Genomic DNA, 20,546 nt, shown 5'->3' on the forward strand with positions numbered 1-20,546 from the left:
GAGGATTCAGGGTCACCTGGTCCAGCCCTAACTATATGCTTTAGCAAAAAGGAAAGTTTGAAGCCTAATCTTAAAAGTAGAGATAGTGTCTGTCTCCTGAATCCAACCTGGAAGCTGGTTCCACAGAAGAGGGGCCTGAAAACTGAAGGCTCTGCCTCCCATTCTACTTTTAAATACTCTAGGAACAACAAGTAAGCCTGCAGTGTTCATGTTCAAAGGCATTGTAAACGTTGTCGCTGTAGAAAGGAGTTTTCTTCCCACACAGAGTGTACAGTGGACTCTAATGTTTTTGTCACTTTTTATGGAATCAAACTCAAAGTAATGTGAGTACTTCCAATCTCTAAATGCTGCATGGTTGTACTCTCTCCCACACTCGATATATTATCCATTGTTGATCTGCACATGTCTCATGTCATAAATAAATGTATCATAATAAATATCTAATAATATCATAACAGCAGCAAATATTCAGTATATCAGTACAGACTTCAGTCTTTCATTTAACTGTTTTTAAACAAACTTTATTTTCTGCATTTGTTAACAAGTATTAACAAAGTGTATTAACATTTATAGATTAACACATCTGTATGTGTGTAAAGCATGCCCCACCACAGCCCCTTAGTGAGACAGAACAAACAAAAAACCTTTTCCCGTAAAGGCAAATCAAACAAGGCAAACAGAATCACATGGGGTAACACTGCTGGGTCCAGAGGGTCAGAGATAATGACTCATTCTCAGCAATGTTACAGTTTAAAAACCAGACCAGATATCCATCCACACTCAGCAGTGTGACTGTCACTGCAGTTATTTCAGTGGCTGAAGTTTGATCTGTGTTGTTTACCAAAGTGCAACAAAAGCTGTTTAACATGATTCATTTTGAATTCTTACAGAAACATTGTGATTTTTGTCTTTAAAGTGTGTACAGCAGTCTGTGACATCACTGATGAATCCACCAGTTCTTTTTGAGCCTGTTATCACTACACAAACGTTTGTTTAGTCTTTCCTGAAAAATAAGGTCAAAAACATGGCACAGTCAGACATCCCACATTGGGTAAAAGGAGTTACACCCACTGTAACTCCCAGTGATTTTAGAAAATATCAGTAGTTACAGACTACAGCGGTGTATCCCAGCACTGATGCTAAGTCAAACATGGGAACATTCAGAACAGAAATAACTTTTTGTAACAGCCGCATTAAACTTGGAGCTGATTTAGAAACATCACCTGGGAGCACTGTATGTTACTGTAATGTTTTACACTCAACCACAAACTTTACTGTTGTCTATAGTTTAGTGTTCAGTGGTGAAAGCAGGATTGGGATTTTGTAAATGTGTAAGTTATTGACTTTGTGGAGATCAGAGTACATGAGTGCGTTTCAAACACGTGGCTGTTACAGTGTATGTGGGTGGGGACGATCAGCCTATATTTAGCAGAAGTTGACACTGAGAATTTTCACAACCAGTCATGGACCGTCTCTGGATCCTGAGCTGCACTCTGTGTGTCCTCCTGAGCTGGATGCATGTGGATCAAGCAGTGGCTGAACCGTGAGTTTGTCTTCAGCCTGTTTTTGTCTGTGTGAGTTGTTCACTGCAGTAACTGCTGTATGTGCGATGCTGTATGCAGCCAGTACCTGGTGGCCATTCCTGCAGTTATTGAAGCTGGAGCTGAGGCCAAATTCTGTGCAACTCTCCGACAGCCCAGTGGGACTCTGGTCATGACTGTCACTTTGAAGTCTCGAGAGAAGAACACGACCTTATTCACGCATACGTCAAATGAAGAATTTCAAACCTGTGTTCAGTTTAAGGTCCACAACCAGCACTTTCACACACAAAGTGTGTTTGTTAGTTTTTATTGTATGCTTTATTGGCTTTGATGACTATCTAAATATCACACTGTCCCAGGCTCCTTTGGTACAAAAGGAGGTGCAACATTTTCAGGTGGAGGTACGAGGAGACACATTTTACTCCACACAAGTCACAAAAGTGATGATCCGAGCCTCTGATCCCTTCACATTCATCCAAACAGATAAACCCATCTACCTCCCTGGACAAAAAGGTAACAATGTGCTACTATGTTATATAAGACATGTAGTTCATTCAAATTTCATCATCATGAGCCCGCTGCTCCACCGTCTCCAATTTGTGTAACAAGTTTTATGGTCCAAAATTTGGACACACATACAGTGATTGATGTGAAAGTTGTGCTTCATTTAGCAAACGCTTTTCAAGATATTTAATACGGTCCATCGACCGAGATGTTTGTTCGCACTTTGAAATCTGAGTCCATCTTTGAATATAACTATTTTAAAAATTCACAGTAATGCAAAATAAAACATGCAGAATACTCAGAGTGCACAACTCCCCCCAAAGGACAAAGGCCATATTATATTACTCAGACATGATTTATTTTTTGTACCATCTGTCCCCGATTACAGAGTCAAATTCATTTTATGTGAAAGTTTAATGGTTTTATCTTTAATAGTTTTATTGTTCACAATTAAATTATGTTCAAACATGGAATTCAAAGCAGCAAAAATCATGAGGGAAGGATATGGAGGGCCACGGGTGCCATAATGTATGAAACACATAATTAGAAAATAAATTAAATGTCTTGTTAATTAAAATATAAATTAGTGATATCAATTAAATTTAAATAAATTATATATATATATATATATATATATATATATATATATATATATATATACACACACAATACACATTAATTAAATATCAGTGATTTTATTTAAAAATGTAATAAATTATTTGAATGATCTGAAAAAGTTTCTGTTCATCTGGTTGTTTTCAGTGGGGAAACTATGAACCAGTGACTTTGTTTTGTTCCAGCCAGGGTGTGATACCAGAGCTCTGCTTTGCACTTCTTCCATGTAGCGAACGGCACGTTGTTCCTTCAGTGGGCTGGTTTCAGTCATTATGCAAATGTACTGTTTATAAGATTGGGGAAAGCTGAGACTGAAGAAGTCACCTGGATCAGTGACGCAACGTTTATCCACTGAAAACATCCTGATGAACAGAATCAACTTTTGGGGTTTTCTTTACCTGGATGATTGAGTGTACACTAACAGATATTTAGGTATTTATGTCTAATTTCCAGTTTCCAACACATATTTAATGACTTTGTTATATATTCAATTAATTTTTTCTCATTTTGATTATTTACAAGGATATTTAATTATTTCACTGTCCATTTATTGGTTTTCAATTTAATTAATTATTTTGTGTTTCCTCTTCTTCAGTGTTCATTAATCAGTTTTATCAGTCACCCATCAAACTCAGGGACACAGACCATTTAGACAAAGTCCAAAGTATTGCTTTGGCCTGGTGTCTGTTTATTTAGTGTGCCCTGCTTAATGCACACAGCCATTTGGACCTGATGGACCTACACCATAAGCAGTATTTTAAAATACTTGCCATGTCACCAAATATGATTTTATTATTTTTATGTAGTGCAACCTTCAAGCATTTGGTCGGTCTGTCCACATAACCACCAATTCATATCAGTCCATTATCTGAGATCTGCATTGACTTGCTGTGTAGGGTAAAAATCTGATGTTGTGTTTGTTGATAAGCTGCAGTGACAGATCACGATGCGCTGCAGCACAGCAACCATGAAATATTTAATTAAAAATTGAAAAACAAAATACATAATTTATTAATAATAAAATTGTTTAGATATTTAATTAATTATTTCAATTTTAATTAGTTATGTAATTATGTGTTTATTTAGTTAATTTTAGCAATCATGGCCCAACCCTAATAGATCTTTGTTTTAAAGTATAATGAGAGAAACAGAGAGATAATCTCTTTAAAATTTTTCTCACAGTGAATTTCAGAGTCGTTGCCATGGATAATAACATGCGACCGGCCAATCAGCTGGTGAGTTTTTGAACAGTGTTATTAATGATGCTGTTTAGAATTGACATGCAGTGATTTACACAACAATTTCTGAACTCCACCTGTCTTTGGTTCTTTCTTTCAGTATGATGTCATTGAACTTCAGGTAAGGGAATATCTCCAGAAAAGGTTTTTACTTCTGCTGTAAATGTATCAACACAATGCTGAACACATGGAGTCGGACTTGATTGCTCCCTGCTTATATACACACTGCTTCTGCAGTATTACTCCAAGTCACTGACAATTTAAAAAGTGAACAAATTGGGTCGCATATATACAGAGGTGGGTCGAGTATCGAAAAATTTTATTCAAGTAAAAGTAGCATTACTTTAAAATATTATTAAGTAAAAGTGAAAAGTAGTGAGATTGCTGTCAGTGCTCGTAGGGCAGTGGTTCCCAAACTTTTTTTGCTGGGCCCCCCTTGTTTTACAAGAAAAATGTTCACGCCCCCCCACCCCCGCGCGTGCACGCGCACGCACGCACAAACACATCCTTCAACCACACACACCCATATTTTGCTCCATTGCGGTTTATATCAAACCTCAAACATTTATTAAACAATTAAGCAAATACAAATAATCTGCAATAAATTACAGGTAGTAAGAAAATAAACTACCAACTCTTTTACGCTCCGTCCGCACCTACACGGGTATTTTTGAACACGCAGCTGTTTCGGCCACATGTAAACGGCGTATCGAATCAACGAGAACTGAGATTTTTTAAAACTCCTTTTTTTTTGCGTTTGCAAGGAATATAGTTTGTCACGCAACGTCAAAGGTATGTGCCTTTTTTCATGTCACGCTGTGCGCCACGTTATTGTTTACATGGGATAAATTGCAGAATGGCAGATAGAGACGAAATACTGTTAATCTGACTCTGCAGGTTTTACACGCTGATATATACAGGCAGTTACTGTCCCTGCATTTAGAAAGGCAGAGGCATCATGGTGTAATTTTTTACATGTAGTTGTTTTTTTTCCTGTGTAATAATATTCAACATTGCTATCAATACATTTTTCAAAAAATCCCTCTGCAAAATGGGTTCAAAAACATAAACAACTGTAGGATACTGTTTCTCCGTGATTTGAACAGCCCAGCGCTGCTCCCGTGCAGGGAAAACTAATTATGCAGGGAGACCTACCTCAGCACTTGTGCAGGTGAAACCAAAGAGAAGATCTGCTTCACCATATTTTCTAGTCTTTGGCTTAGAATGAAGTTGGTTTGGAAACATATTCAGCGATGCTTCATCTCCTGCTTTGCGTTTGTGTGGGCGCCCTGTGCTAGCAGTGTCCAAGCGTTGTTGTTTTGTTTTTTTTCCCCCCTTTTCATGCCGCGCCCCCCCTGCAATACCTCTGCGCCCCCCCTAGGGGGCGGGCCCCACACTTTGGGAATCACTGTCGTAGGGTCAGGTGCAGCTGCCATTCCAGCCAGTCTGTAAGCCTGTATAATGATATTGACAACAAAGAGTTGTACTCGTCTTACAGCCACCAGGAAAATATCCAGAATTCCAGATTACCAGTCAAGCCCTGCTGTCACCACAACTTTGCACTGCCAGTAAACTTAGGAAGCTAGCTCCCTGTGACTCATAGCTGACAATGGCATTACCGCCTTATTATTCCTTTAATTGGTATTATAGAAAACAGAACAAATAAACAAATGTTCAAAAGAATTATTGTGTTTTTACACCTGCCTTTTCATTGGCATTGTTGTCATTTTAGAGGCAGGGGAAACTATATATATATACATATATATATATACATATATATGTATGTGTGTGTATATATCTATAAAACTACTATGTGTATTAGCTGTCACTGTCATTTGATTTAACAGGATCCAAATAGTAACAGGATTGGACAGTGGCTAAATGAAACATCCAATAGCAGAATACTGCAGCTTTCTTACTCCTTGGACACTGAGGCCTGTGAGGGACCGTACCAGATCATTGTGTCAATGGGTGAAAGGAAAATATCTCACAACTTCAAAGTGGAGAAGTATGGTAAGTCAGTCTTATTTAATTTTAAATTCTTTGTTGTAATGGAGTGAAAATGCTGACATTCATATTTTTCCCCAGTTTTACCCAAATTTGATGTGACAGTAAATATATCTGAAGAAGTGAGTATTGGGCAGGAAGACATTGAAGCTGAAGTGTGTGCAAAGTAAGAAAAAGTTCTTTCAGGACAAATTATGTGTTGTTGAAAATCTGTAGTTTGGAGAGCAAATGACTCATAATGTTTATTTATTTTTCTTTAAATAGGTACACGTATGGACAGCCTGTACCAGGACGCGTTACAGTTAATGTGTGCCGACCTATTAATAGGTATAGCGGTTTTGGTATATCGATGTACGATTACGATCTTTTGGCCCTATGGGAGATGGGTGGCTCCTGCCACACAGAGACAAAGCAGGTACAGTTATGGCTTCATTTCTCTTTTTTCTCTGATTCTTTGGGTACATTCAGGCCACTGCATTAGCATTACAGCACACGCATTGCCTGCTGTACTCAGTTAAGCTGGTGTTCTCTTCACTTTTTTCCTACAGTTTCATTGTCTCATATGTCACATACTGAGTTATGTGCCTTCATTGAGCCATGAGCTAAGGCAAGTGGTGTGTTTCATTATGTCTGACACACAAGAGAATACAATTTCAGACTGTTACACTGACACAAGCAGAATGAATAGCTACAGGGTTTACTGAAACATGCAAACACAAATAGAAATACAGCCTGAAGTCTCTCAGGCAAGCTTTCATGAGTTCAAACCCCACTGTTAGATTCAAAGAAGGACATGGGAATAAAGGATGTGCTTTTGCAACAGGCTGCTCAACAATGTGATACAAGTTGTCTGTTATGTGTAGAAACAATAATCCCTTGAGGCAGGTGTCCTTGTTGTGCTTGGATGGTTCATAGGTCAACATAAAGTGCCTGATGCAAATAAAGGAATGAAAAAAAAACCTTTCTCTAGAAATGATCAGGTACAGGGACTGAACTGGAAATGAATGTGAAAGCAGCCAAAGTCTAAACAAAAACTGCTCAAGCAGGAAGAAATTAACAAAGTTTGGCTCTTTGGAAGTCAACAAACAAAAAAAAGGTTGTTGGGTGAAGAAGTTTTCACAGTACTGTATAACATATATATAGTAGTACTGAAATTTTCAGGATGTAAATGAGATGCTGCTGGGAAATTTAAACGATACAGTGGTTTTGTAAGGTGATACCATCATACTGCTATACAGGCCCAGTTCCAAAGGATGTTTGGGAGGTTGTGGAGGATATGGTGTCTGTGTTTTCCAAAAAGAATTTCACATTTTGAATCATCTGAGCACAGAGCAGTTTTTGTTGTTTTAAATGAGCTTTTGCCCAGAAAAGAATGCTGTGTTTCCAGTTCGCATTCACATTTGACTTCTTCTGCGCGATGGAGCTTTAACCTGCATTTGTGGGTGGCACGGTGAACTTTGTGCACAGATATTGATTTGTGAAAGTGTTCCTGAGGCCATGCAGTGATCTGAGTGGCAGAATGATGACAGTTTTTCATGCATTGCTGCCCGAGGGCCTGGAGACTGCAGCCATCTGATAGTGGATTTCAGCCTTATCCTTTGCTCGTTTTGATGACATTATGTGCTGCAGATGATGAGATATTCACCGTCTTGATAATTTTACATGAATGAAATTATTCTGTCATTGTTCTACAATTTGTAGACACAGTCTTTTGCAGATTTGTAAACCTCTGCCCATCTGTATTTCTGAGAAACTCTGCCTCTCTATTCAAAGGAGCTTGCAAAGAAAAGCGTCTGGATAGCGTCTGGTATAACCTCACAATACAAAAAAAGAAGGTTGTTGCTTCTCTGAGCAAAGACCGCGACATCATCATATTACCAGCTGACAAGGTGAAATGTCTTCAAGCAACTTAAAGAAGTCCAGACGCTTTTCTTTGCAAGCTCCTTTGACTACGATGACCTGGATGACTGAGAACCTTCACAGACATTCTGCCTCTATGATGATCTTTTTATACACATTTATGTGAATGACCTGTTGCCAGGTAACATAATCAGTTGCAAAATGTTCCCTCAGCTGTGTTAGTTTAATACAACTGACCGCTCCAGACTTTTGTCCCCCCACCCTACATTTTTGAACCATATTGCTTTCATCAAATTCAAAATGAGCTCAAGATTTTCATGACTCTGTAAAATCTCATAGTTTGAACTTTTAATATATTTTATAGATTCGATTGTGAATGAGATTTGATTCTAATTTTGGTTTATTCTAGTAAGATTATATCGCACACAGCAGTCATTTTCTTTCTTTATTGTTCTTCCCAGGCAGACAAGACTGGCTGTGCAACATTTTCCTTCAACATGTCAATTTTTACTAAAATGGACCAAAAGGTGCTTCAAGATGTTCTGGATATCAGGGCCAAAGTGGAAGAAGAGGGAACAGGCAAGTTGTGTTATTCCTTTAAAATGACACATCAATGTGTATTTAACCAAAAAGGCATTCACAGGATTATAACATGAACGTTTCTACATTCAGGTATTTCACACCCTCAAGAGAAGAGAATCACAATTTCTTATGTCCTTGGAAAAGTGTCTTTCATTAACATGCCCAAGGTTTGGGAACGGGGATCTAATGTGGAAGGAAAAGTGAGCCTAACATGTTGTTTTCAGCTCAGTTTGTCATACAAAGCACACTTATGTTATTTGTATTTTCCATTGATAGAGCATTGTGTGTTTCAACAGGTCAGAGCAGTGTACCACAATAATACACCAGTTTGTGACGCACCGGTCTACCTGTTCACGGGAGAAATGTGGCGAGCACGCTCACTACAAAATCTGACAACTGACAGCAACGGTGTGGCCTCATTTTCTTTCAGCACTGATAACTTTGACCAGGATATCCAACTCCATGTGAGCTGACACACTGAAACAACACTATAATTTAATGCAGCTATCACAGCAGCCTGAAACCTCGACTGGTTTCTCATAGCTTCAAATGTCCAAATACCTCCCACAGTAAAAAGTGGCAATACTGAAATAGTTTATGACTCATCTTACTCCACGTTTCCCTGTCTTATAAAGACTGCCTCATTGTCCAAGGTTAGTTTTAGATCAAGTTTTTAGATTTTTGTTTCCTATCCCCAACTAGGCAAGCCTGACACCAACACTGGGCCACCCAGGATATAGAACTGCATACTATGACAGGGGATTTCACACATTATCCATGTCCCAGCCGTCTTCTCCTGATATTAAAACAATCAGCTCTCTAGAGGTGCAGAAGAAGGATAAACCAGTTCCCTGTGATGCAGAAGAAGACATATCAGTCAACTACACTATGGTGGGAGAGTCTCCGGGATCTGTGGATGTCATTTATCTGGTGAGTTATCGCTCATCTTGTCACTTTATGGCATAACTACAAAGTTCACCATGGCCAGACCTTTTGTGTGTTTGCTAAAAAAGTACTGTTGTAATGCCCATCATGACTGAAGAAGACACTCTCAGTCCATCATGGAAATCCAGCAGCCTCGATCTATTTCAGAATAAATACCTGATCCAGCCCAAACTATATGCTTTATCAAAAAGGAAAAAGCGTAAACTTAAAACTAGGGAGGGCGTCTGTCTCCTGAATCACAGACTTCATGTCTGGTTCCTCTGTTTTGTCCCTCATCATTTTCTGTCAGCTTAGTAATTAGCCTCGTTTGTTCATGATATCCTTAGTTTTCTCTCTCTGTTAAGTATTTATATTCTTAGGCCTTCGTAGTTTTAGTCATCTGGGTTCTGCTCTCAGTTAATCGTGCTTTCCCTGTGTTTCCCCTGCACTTTTCAAGTCTCGTCTTTTAGTGACTCCATGTTTAGTTATTTTCTGTTTTATTTTCTAATCCTTTGTTTTGTTTATCTTGTCTCTTTTTCTCCATTGAGTTAAAGTAGTGTTCCACAGGTGTTTCCTCTCTATTCTGTGGATTTATTCTCCTGTTCCCATACACTGTTTCCTGGGATTCCAGTTTTTCCTAGAAGTGTATTTCCTTAGTTAGCATTTCCAGTGGACTATCTTGAACTTGTTGTGTTGAAAAACCAACCACTTGTTTTTCTTTCCACTTCTGTGTCTTGAGTTCTGCATTTGGGTCTGTGCCCTGATTGCATTACATGATAAGCCTAAAACCCCAAATGGACATGATGGCTGTCACAGCAGTCGTTTTTAGCTTTCTCTAACTTGGATGTAACTGCCCCTGAAGTTTATTGATGATGTTTGGGTAGAATAAAGGGCCATGCTCCAACTGATGTTTAGCCAAAATTTTAATCTTGTCTTCACCAGCAAACACCGTGAAAAACTACAGTGAAAAAAGCAATGAAAACACAGATATTGTGTCAGCAAAATAAAATTACAATCGCAATAAAATGTACACACAAAGTAAAATACACAACCATACCACGTGCGCCTTTCTACAAAACATTGTGAGCAGTTGCAGTCCATATTCTTTCTCCTTATTCACAAGCTAGCTTGTTTTTCTGGCTTGAGTCTTCAGTCTCTGGTGGCATGTGTATGGGCTCGAATTGTGGTCATAAATATTTTGTACTTGTAAATCACGATTTGTATGTGTAAAAAGAATTTATGTGTGCATAAAAAGAATTTGTGTGTGGACTTAGCCAAAAAAATACGTGAGAAACTCTGCACTCAAGTTTCAAGTTCCAAGTACAAATTTTGACCCTATTTTTCTTCCTTTCATCTGATTGGCCAATGTCCTGTCATACAGTTAGGGCTGGACCAGGTGACCCTGAATCCTCCCTTAGTTATGCTGCAATAGACGTAGGCTGCTGGGGGATTCCCATGATGCATTGAGTTTTTCCTTTCCAGTCACCTTTCTCACTCACTATGTGTTAACCCTTTAAAGCCGGTCGGAGTGGACACGCTCCGTTTTGCGTAACTATTTTTAAACCCCGGTAGCACTGCAACCACGTAAGCTAGCGCAATAATTTTTTTTGCATATGAAACCGGAGGAGTTGTACTTACATCTTATGCCATCAGCTTATCCTAGGTCACAGTTTCCTTCCACATATAGCTTTGCAAAAACTGCATAAAAAGCGCTTGCAGCAACAAAAACATAATATTCCAGAAACACGCTTTGCCGATCCGATCAGCTGTTCATAACACTTCCTACGTCCATCAGCGTGAACTGTCGCATGTCTGCCATGACCTGCCCGAAACCGGAAGTGACGTCATTTTGCGGAAATGTAGTTTTTTACCATCGTGGCCTTATGACCCTATACTGGTGTTTTTAAAAGTTATGTTTGACTTTCTGACTTTCTGTGTCGTTTCTGGGATGCTTAGGACTCATATTGCACTGCTGGAAATAGTTTATTTTGATGCATATGCTGGGTTTTTTGCAAATTTGCAAATAATATTTATTTTCGTTTTTCCTGCAGTATATGAAAATTGGTGTATTTCAAAAATAAAACTATGAAGACACTTAAAATAAATTTCCTGTGGTGGGAAACTAGTTTGTGCAACATTTTTGTATTTACAGTTTTGAGGGATAAGCCTCTTAAATTTCTCTAACTAGAAATATATGTTAAAAAAACAAAAACGATTTTCAATTTTTTTGTAGTTTATTGCACTTTTTTGCAATTTATGTAATTACTATGCATACATATTATTAAAATTTGGGCTATAATGGTTGTATTGATGTATAGTAACTTGAAATGCTCCCAAAAATGGCTCCACAGCATGTAAAAATATAATATAAGCTCTGGCGGACTTGGTTCTATGGTAGGTCTTAAAGGGTTAATAGACCTCTCTGCTTTGAATCATACCTGTTATTAATCTTATTGTAGGGTCTACCTTACAATATAAAGCACCTTGAGGTGACAGTTTTTTTGATTTTGCGCTGTATAAATAAATTGAATTGAATTATTTCGATTGATTCTCACTGAAGGCATCAAAACTATGAATGAACACATATTTAATCATTTGGTGAACATTGTCGAGCACTTGTTGGCCTTTTTTGCGGTCCATCTCATCCCAAACCATCTCCTTTGAGTTTATGTCAGGTGACTATGGAGGCCAGGCCATCAGGTGCAGCACTCCATCACTCTCCTTCTTGGCCAAACAGCACTAGGTGTGTTTGGGTCGTTGTCCTGTTGGAAAATAAATGATGCAATGGCATGTGGCTGCAGTATCCTGTGGTTGCCATGCTGGCTCAGTGTGCCTTCAGTTTTGAATAAATCCCCAATGGTGCCACCAGCAAAGCCCCCCCCCCCCCCCCCCCCCCCCCCACCCTCCCAACACACTATCACACCTCCTCCTCCATGCTTCACAGTGGGAACCATGCATGTAGAGACCATCCATTCACCTTTTCTGTGTGGCACAAAGACACGTCAGGTAGAACCAAAGATCTCAAATTTGGACTCATCAGACCAAAGCACAGATTTCCACTGGTCTAATGTCCATTCCTTGTGTTTCTTGGCTGAATTGTAGCATAAGCTCCTAACACGGCGGTCTGATCGACAGATAGATTTTATTCCAGGACCGTCAGAAGACGCTACAATTTTGCGAACTCCCTGGAAAACTGCTCGGTTTGTGGCATCTTGTGAAGATTGTGAAAGTAAACAAGTGGTGTGATCCTGACTGCATGCACGCATGCTAGCAACTGCCACAACTAGCTAAACGTAAGCTAAAGTGGCAGTTTTTGTTTTGACGCTGTCACCGGTACGAGATTTCGGAATGGCACCACTTACCTCAACATCCAGTTGTGAAAGCTGCATCAACCTGAGCCAAAAAGTGATTGAGCTGGAACAAAGGATATCCACGCTATACCAAATCCAGGGGGCTGAACGCGAACTTGACACGATCCTTCTTGGCAAAGCTCAAACCACCGCTACTAGCGCTGAGCTAGCCGACACAGTGCACCACCCAGCTGTTGTGTCCCATGATCCCGCCAACAGTCAACCCAGGCTCTCAACTTGTGTCGCTGGTGTTTCTGCCACGGACGAGAACTGCTGGTTTCAACTAGGGGCCAGACCCAAGGCTCTGGTCAGCTCCACTCCACTCCAACCGGCGCCATGGACCGTGGTTGAGACGCGTGGTGGCTGCAGAGGGGCCAGAAGGATCCATCTCTCGCACCCTCACCCCTCCGGTGCGGTAGTGCTGGAGAATAAATTCAGTGTCCTGGATCCTGTGGACTTTCCTCCTCTGGCTGCTAGCCCTCGCCATCCCGCTGTGTCGCTGAGGTCTGCGCCATCTCCACCACTACGTCCCCGGAGCCGCGGCGGGCAGCCCGACGCCGTGGTGCAAACTCGCCGTGGAGAACTGTGCTTTACCCCGGCTCCTCGGAGAAGAGGACCCACGGCGCGGCTACCTGGGAGTCACTCACGTGGTCTGGTTGGTGCATCTCCATCTGAACACCCCCGGTGCCGCGGCGCGGGCGTCTCAGATGGTCAGCAGCCCCCGGTGGCACCTCCTCTCTCCACGCTGGTCCTCGGGGATTCCATCGTCAGGAACGTGCGGATGAGGGGGGTGCTCACGCTGTCGTTCCCGGGAGCCACCGTCGTCGACATAGTGGACAGAATTCCCAACATCCTGGCATCCCACCCACAGGCCAACCGGCTCATCATCCACATCGGCACAAATGACATCCCCAAACAGCAATCTGAGCTGCTGAAGCTGGACTTCCTCCAACTCTTCAGCCTCCTCGGTCAGTTGCAGGTGAGTGCTTTTATCTCCGGGCCCACCCCCACCTGCGGCAGAGGGATAGGCCGTTTCAGCCGACTGCTCAGCCTTAACACCTGGCTCTCCTCCGCCTGTGTCTCCCACGGTGTGGGTTTTATTAACAATTTTGATGCCTTCTGGGAGAGGAGGCATCTTTTTGGGGCAGACGGACTCCACCTCAATGCCTGGGGACGCCGTTTGCTGTCCGCCAATTTGGTATTTGGCGTACAGCACTCCCGCACACGGCCCTGTCATTACCCCAAACCGACATTACCTGCTGATCTGTCCGCCACTGACTGATGTCCCCCTGGTCCCAGCTCCTATATTTGTTCCACTTTTAACAGTAATACACAAAACCCTGGACTCGGACCTCTCTCTCCCACAGTCAACACAATACCCGTCATAATCACAAACAGAGAGCAACACAATTATCATAAATCCAGTAACTCCAAAAACATTAATAACCTCCGGCCTCTTCAAAAATGTCAACATTCATTGAACTCTAGTGTCAAAAATCCACCAGTCCCAATCAGTATGGCACTTTTAAATGTCCGCTCTCTGTTGAACAAGTCTTTTATTATTAATGATTTAATTTTAGATAATAAACTTGATTGTTTATTTTTAACTGAAACATGGCTGGGTTCGGATGCACCAGTTGTTCTCACTGAGGCCTCCCCACCAAATTTTAATTTCTCTTTTTCTATTAGAAGTGGTAAGAGAGGTGGTGGGACTGCATCTTTCACCAACAACACACTCACCACCAAACAAATTTTATTTGATCATTTTACCACTTTCGAATTCCACGCTATTGTTTTTAGCAGCCCTCCAGTTTTATCTGTCACAATTTATAGACCACCTAAAGACAGTGCTGCTTTTATCAAGGAATTCTCAGAATTTTTAACAAACATACACTCAAAATATAACATGATCATTCTAACCGGTGATTTTAACCTGCACATAGATAATCCTTCTGACCCTACATCAAAAGAATTCTTAAACATTCTTCATTGTATGGATTTTACCCAGCACGTCATGCAGCCGACTCACAACAGAGGACACACTCTGGACCTGGTCATCACCCATGGATTGTCCACCAGTGTGTCCTCTGTTGTTGACTTGGCTGTCTCTGACCACTACTGTGTGTTTTTTAACATCACCGGTTTTATTCAGCGGGAGACCTCGGTGCGAACTGTGAGGAGGCGCTATCTAACCTCTGAAGTGGCTGCAAATTTTACCAGGGTTTTAGACGAATGCCCCCCTGTGATTTTACCTGCACCCTGTGATTTTATTTTTAATCATTTTAACCTCAAACTGAAGAAAAGCCTTGACTCCGTTGCTCCACTCACCACCAAAAAGATAAACGTAAAACGTGTGTCACCCTGGAGAAACGAAGAAGTCAAAAAACTCAAAAGAAATTGCAGGGCAGCAGAAAGGAGATGGAGGAAAAATAAAAATGAAATCAACTATCAAATACTTTGCAAGCAACTTAAAATTTACAATAATACACTAAGGAATTCAAGAAATTCATACTTCGCCAAAATAATCAGTAATAACAAAAATAATCCCAAGGTCCTCTTCTCCACCATAGATCACTTATTTAACCCTGATTTTAACAGCTCCCAAAGAACCCCCACAGACTCACTCTGTGAGCAGTTTGCAGACCACTTCAGGGGAAAAATCAACACCATCAGATGTGATATTTTATCTTCTCGTGATATGATTTTAAACACATCTGAGGGCTCGATTGTACCTGAGGAGACACTGGACAGGTTTGTCCTGGTTAATGCTGAGAACCTTAAGAAAGTTTTCTCCACAGTGAGACCCACCACATGTCTTTTAGATCCAATCCCCTCTCACTTTTTAAAACACTTTATGGATTTTTTGAAGCTGAGCTTTTATACATGATGAATTGCTCTCTTCAGTCGGGTGTCTTCCCTGCTGCCTTTAAAACGGCGGTGGTGAGGCCCCTTCTGAAGAAGAGCAATTTGGATTGTAATGATTTTAATAACTACAGACCTGTATCCAACTTACCATTTTTGAGTAAAATTTTAGAAAAACTTGTTTTCACTCAGATTAATGATTTTCTGAATGATAGACAGATCCTGGAGATATTTCAGTCTGGATTTCGGGTGAACCACAGCACAGAGACCGCTCTCCTAAAGGTTTTAAATGATATTAGATGTAACTGGGACTCCCAAAAGCTCTCAGTCCTGGTGCTACTGGATCTAAGCGCAGCCTTTGATACAGTAGACCACGCTATTCTTTTAAACAGACTGAAACACATGGTGGGCCTCTCTGGTGCTGTACACAACTGGTTCACTTCCTATCTCTCAGACAGAACTTTTATGGTAAGTATGGATACATGCTCCTCTAAGATCCATAAAATGACATGTGGTGTGCCTCAAGGGTCGGTTTTAGGCCCTGTACTTTTTAATTTGTATATGCGCCCTCTTGGCGGTGTCATCAGGAGGCATGGAGTGAACTTCCACAGTTACGCTGATGACACTCAGCTGTACATCTCCGTGTCTCCTGATGACACCAGACCAATGGATGCCCTTTTTAACTGTATTCTAGATATAAAATCTTGGATGGCAGACAACGTTTTACAGCTTAACCAGGACAAAACTGAAGTTTTAATCATCGGTCCTGAGGCTCAGAGAGAGAAACTCTTGTCTAAATTACAGGCATTTTCACTATGCCCTTCACTACAAGTGAAAAACCTGGGTGTTATTCTTGACTCTGAGCTTGGTTTTATCCCACATATTAAACATGTAACCAAAATTGGATTTTATCATCTAAAAAATATAGCCAGAGTTCGCCCTATTCTCTCTCGGGCCAACACGGAGATGCTGATGCATGCTTTTATTACCAGTCGCATTGATTACTGTAATGCGCTGCTCTCTGGTCTCCCCAAAAAGAATATTTCATCTTTACAACTTTTGCAAAACTCTGCAGCTCGTGTGCTGACGAAGACCAGAGGGCGGGCCCACATTACACCGGTTTTACAATCGCTGCATTGGCTCCCCGTGTGTTTCAGGATCGATTTTAAAGTTCTTTTATTGGTTTTTAAATGTCTTAATGGTCTTGGGCCTTCTTATCTTTCAGATCTGCTTTTACCATATGAACCCTCGCGGACCCTGAGGTCCTCTGGTACTGGCCTTTTGATTGTCCCTAAAGTCAGGACACATACTCACGGAGAGGCAGCTTTTCAGTGGTATGGTCCTCGACTGTGGAACAGCCTGCCGCAGGAGCTCAGGGCCCCAGAGAACGTTCATGTTTTTAAAAACAGGCTCAAGACCCACCTTTTTAATTTAGCTTTCACCTAACGTTTATTTAGTTTATGCTTATTTATTCTATCCTGTTATTCTATTTATATTATTAATTTAGGTTTTACCTAATATTTATTGATTTTATTCTTATTCATTTTTTATCTTCTTACTCTATTTATATTTATATTGTATCCCATTCTTATTTATTTTATCTCTTTATCCTGTATATATTCTTATTAGGTCATATCTCCAGTGTTTCCTCGGAGGGGGCTCTCTGCACCGGGGCTGTGATCGACCGTGGCTGCTGGGGCCCTGTGGGTCCTCTGAGCCTGGCTGGGGGGCTTCTTTGCCTCCCTCCTGCTGTGTGCCCAGCCTGGAGGCTGCAGTCTGTGACCGGCTCCCGGTGCAGACAGCTCCCTGTGATAGTGTTTCCTCACTTGGCTAATGCGTACCCAGCCCAATTTTACTCTTTAGGTGTGTATGTGTGTGGGTGTGTGTGTGTGTGTGGGGGGGGGGGGGGGGGGGAATGTGTGTATTCATGATCGTTTATGTTAATGAGAGTGTGGGGAGTGAGTGGGAGGGTGGGTGGGGTGGGCTGCTTTTAACCATGTAAAGCACTTTGTGTTACATTTTTTTTTTGTATGAAAAGTGCTTTATAAATAAAGATTGATTGATTGATTGATTGATTGATTGATAAACAAATCACTCACTCACTCACTCACCCCCTCCCTCTTGGGTCACAGCTTCTTCTTCTTCTTGGTTGGCAACCAATGTTAAGGAGCATTACCGCCCCCTGGCTCACAGCTCAGTCGACATTTAGATGCGAAAATATATATTTGACACATGTGAGGAAAATACTAATAAAATAAAATAAAAATAAATAAAATAAATGTTCCCTTTAGAAATCTTTTTTTTTCTCTTTTTTGCTCTATAAAATAGTTGTTTTTCTTTTTCAATCACTCATCTTAGCAGTAGGATTTACATGAAAAGAGAAACAAATTAAGTTTGAGTGAAAATGTAAATTTTTTGCACTCTCTGGTCAACTGACTCAGTGAACCAAATGACTCAAAACCCCCGATTCACTTTGGTGAGTGACTCATTCAAACTTGATTCAGTAAAAAGAATCAAATTTACTATCACTATCTGCTACTGGAACTCTGTGTGACATTTATCTGGACTCTAATCTGAGCTGCTGTTAACTTGTGATTTCTAAGGCTGGTGACTTGTATGAATTTATCCTCAGCAGAGGTGACCCTTGGCCTTCCTTTCCTGGGGCGGTCCACATGTGATCCAGTTTCATCGTAGCACTTGATGGTTTTTGTGACTGCACCTGGGGACACATTCAAATATGAATTCTAACAGTTGTGTCAGCTGTTCTGTCAGCTGTGTACCAACCTGACTTCTGCACAACACAACTGATGGTCCCAACCCCATTAAGAAGGCAGGAGATTCCACCAATTGACACTGATAAGGTTCACCTGTGAGGTGAAACCATGTCAGGTGACTACATCATGAAGAGAAGGCCGAGGGTTTGCAGCACTGTCAGTAAAGCAGAGGGCGACTACTCTGAGGACTCTAAAACATAAAACATATTTAGTGTTATTTATATATTTTTCTTTGCTTCAGTGTGCATCTACATTGTAGAAAGTATTAAAATAAAAATTAAAAAAACACTGAATGAGAAGGTGTGTCAAAACTTTTAACTGGTAGTGTATGTTCACCAGTGTTGGTCAAGTTACTTGAAAAAAGTAATCAGTAACTAATTATTGATTGCTTCCCCCAAAAAGTAATCCTGTTACTTTACTGATTACTTATTTTCAAAAGTACTTAATTACTTAGTTACTTTTTAAAAACACGATTTACAACCTGAATAGGTGATAAAGCGATAGATCTTTCTGCCCAATTCTACTTTTTCTGCATAATCCATCATACAAAATGTAATCAAATGGAAAAGTCTCTTTTTAAAACTTGTTTTATTGGTTTTAATCTTTTAACTTTATGCATCAAGCAAAAATCTAATTATATGCAACATTCTCTGACTGGAAGAAATTTGTTTAACATTTAAACCTATTTTCTGCACATTCCAGCACATAAAATAAAATATTTTTTTGTGTTTACACTCAGTCTTTCAAATAGATGCAAGTAAAACACAACAGAAAATATATAAAATCAAAGACTAGAGGTCCTGTTGCTCTATTTTCACCTGTAAAGCAGGAGTGGGGTAGGCGGAGGTTTGCCCTGGTGCAGGTGTGCTGCAGCGGTCAGTTGAAGAATCTGCGAGTTTCTCTGTGAATTTCCCATTACGTCGTAGCGCACTCAGTGCTTGCTTGGAAGTTTAGGGGGTTTTTGCTGTAAAAAGAAGTTTTCTTCCCACGCACAACGGACGCTAATGTTTTTGTCACTTTTTACGGAATCAAACTCAAAGTAAGGTCAGTACTTCCACGCTTTAAACGCTGCACGCTCATACTCTCTCCCGCACTCGATATATTATCCATTGTTGATCTGCACACAGCTGTTGTCACCAACGTCGCACTCGCTTACGTCACTGTCATGAGACATTCTCGCACAAAAAATCACGGTTTTAGTAACGCAGTAACGCAGCGTGCTTATGGGAAAGTAACAGTAATCTAATTACCTTTTTTGCAATAGTAATCCCTTACTTTACTCGTTACTTGAAAAAAGTAATCGGATTAGAGTAACTGCCCATCTCTGATGTCCACAGATATCAGTGCAAGTTCATTCTTGTTTTTTTAACTGATTTCTGTCTTCCAGGTGTTGTCCAGAGGAGCTGTCACCATGCAAGGACAAAAACAGGTTGAAGTGCAAGATAGATCGGGTAAAATTCCCATATTTCCACAAATGCCACAGCCAAGCATTGACGTTGGTCTGTTTTGTTGATCTGTGGATGTATGTTTGGACCTGTGTTTCAGTGAATGAGGGCCAGGTGTCCTTTAAAGTCAGAGTGTCTCCTGAGATGGCTCCAGAGTTCCAGGTTGTGGCTTATGCCGTCCTGCCAAGTGAGGATGTAATTGCCCACAGTGCTGACTTCTCTACTGACAAATGCTTCAGCAACAAGGTGAGTGTAATTCTAGAGGTGTGCTGTGTGTTTGGTGTCTGCAGTCATGCACTGGTGTTCAAATCAAAGTCATCTCCAGTTGGCTAAATCATGTGAGGAATTCTAGCATCAGTAAATGGACTGGTTGTTCCACAGCTGTTTCTACTCTACCTAAGGACTCAAAGCACTTAATACAACCTCACCCACTCACACCCATTTATACAAGCACTTTTTTCAATGATGATGCAAGTCCTACCTATCTAACACTGACACAGTGTTCATACAGTGTCCAATGTAGTGTACAGCCATCCCATGGGACTCATGATTTGTCACTCACCACAGTGAAGCAGCACATTTAGCCAGCAGTGAGTGGGGAGTTATCACAGTCACTAAACATCTACGGGTGTTTTGTGTGTGTCAGGTGTCAGTGGAGTTTTCACCGTCTTCAGCCGTCCCAGGTGAAGAGACCAACATGCAGGTGACGGCCCTGCCACGTTCTCTGTGTGGTGTGAGCGCCATCGACAAGAGCGTTCTCATCAAGGAGCCTGGGAAGACTCTGGATGCAGATAAGGTAACTGCTGATATTAACACCAGTGAGATGGACACATCCCTTATTTCC

General features: G+C 40.8%; 1 protein-coding gene across 1 annotated transcript in view; it reads left to right on the top strand.

Annotated features, from left to right (window-relative positions):
* The first annotated feature begins 1,463 nt into the window (after positions 1 to 1,463).
* The window catches only part of LOC134622155 (alpha-2-macroglobulin-like), a 38,800-nt gene continuing 19,717 nt past the window's right edge, over positions 1,464 to 20,546 (top strand). The window contains exons 1-15 of the mRNA XM_063467988.1: positions 1,464 to 1,543; positions 1,623 to 1,803; positions 1,901 to 2,054; positions 3,843 to 3,895; positions 3,999 to 4,019; positions 5,746 to 5,911; positions 5,987 to 6,071; positions 6,170 to 6,320; positions 8,227 to 8,344; positions 8,438 to 8,547; positions 8,644 to 8,811; positions 9,050 to 9,277; positions 19,645 to 19,708; positions 19,803 to 19,948; positions 20,349 to 20,498. Coding sequence (XP_063324058.1) covers positions 1,464 to 1,543; positions 1,623 to 1,803; positions 1,901 to 2,054; positions 3,843 to 3,895; positions 3,999 to 4,019; positions 5,746 to 5,911; positions 5,987 to 6,071; positions 6,170 to 6,320; positions 8,227 to 8,344; positions 8,438 to 8,547; positions 8,644 to 8,811; positions 9,050 to 9,277; positions 19,645 to 19,708; positions 19,803 to 19,948; positions 20,349 to 20,498 — 1,875 coding nt within the window. The remainder of the gene's footprint in view (positions 1,544 to 1,622; positions 1,804 to 1,900; positions 2,055 to 3,842; positions 3,896 to 3,998; positions 4,020 to 5,745; positions 5,912 to 5,986; positions 6,072 to 6,169; positions 6,321 to 8,226; positions 8,345 to 8,437; positions 8,548 to 8,643; positions 8,812 to 9,049; positions 9,278 to 19,644; positions 19,709 to 19,802; positions 19,949 to 20,348; positions 20,499 to 20,546) is intronic.

This window comes from Pelmatolapia mariae, linkage group LG3_W (genome assembly GCF_036321145.2).
Source record: "Pelmatolapia mariae isolate MD_Pm_ZW linkage group LG3_W, Pm_UMD_F_2, whole genome shotgun sequence".
Taxonomy (NCBI): domain Eukaryota; kingdom Metazoa; phylum Chordata; class Actinopteri; order Cichliformes; family Cichlidae; genus Pelmatolapia; species Pelmatolapia mariae.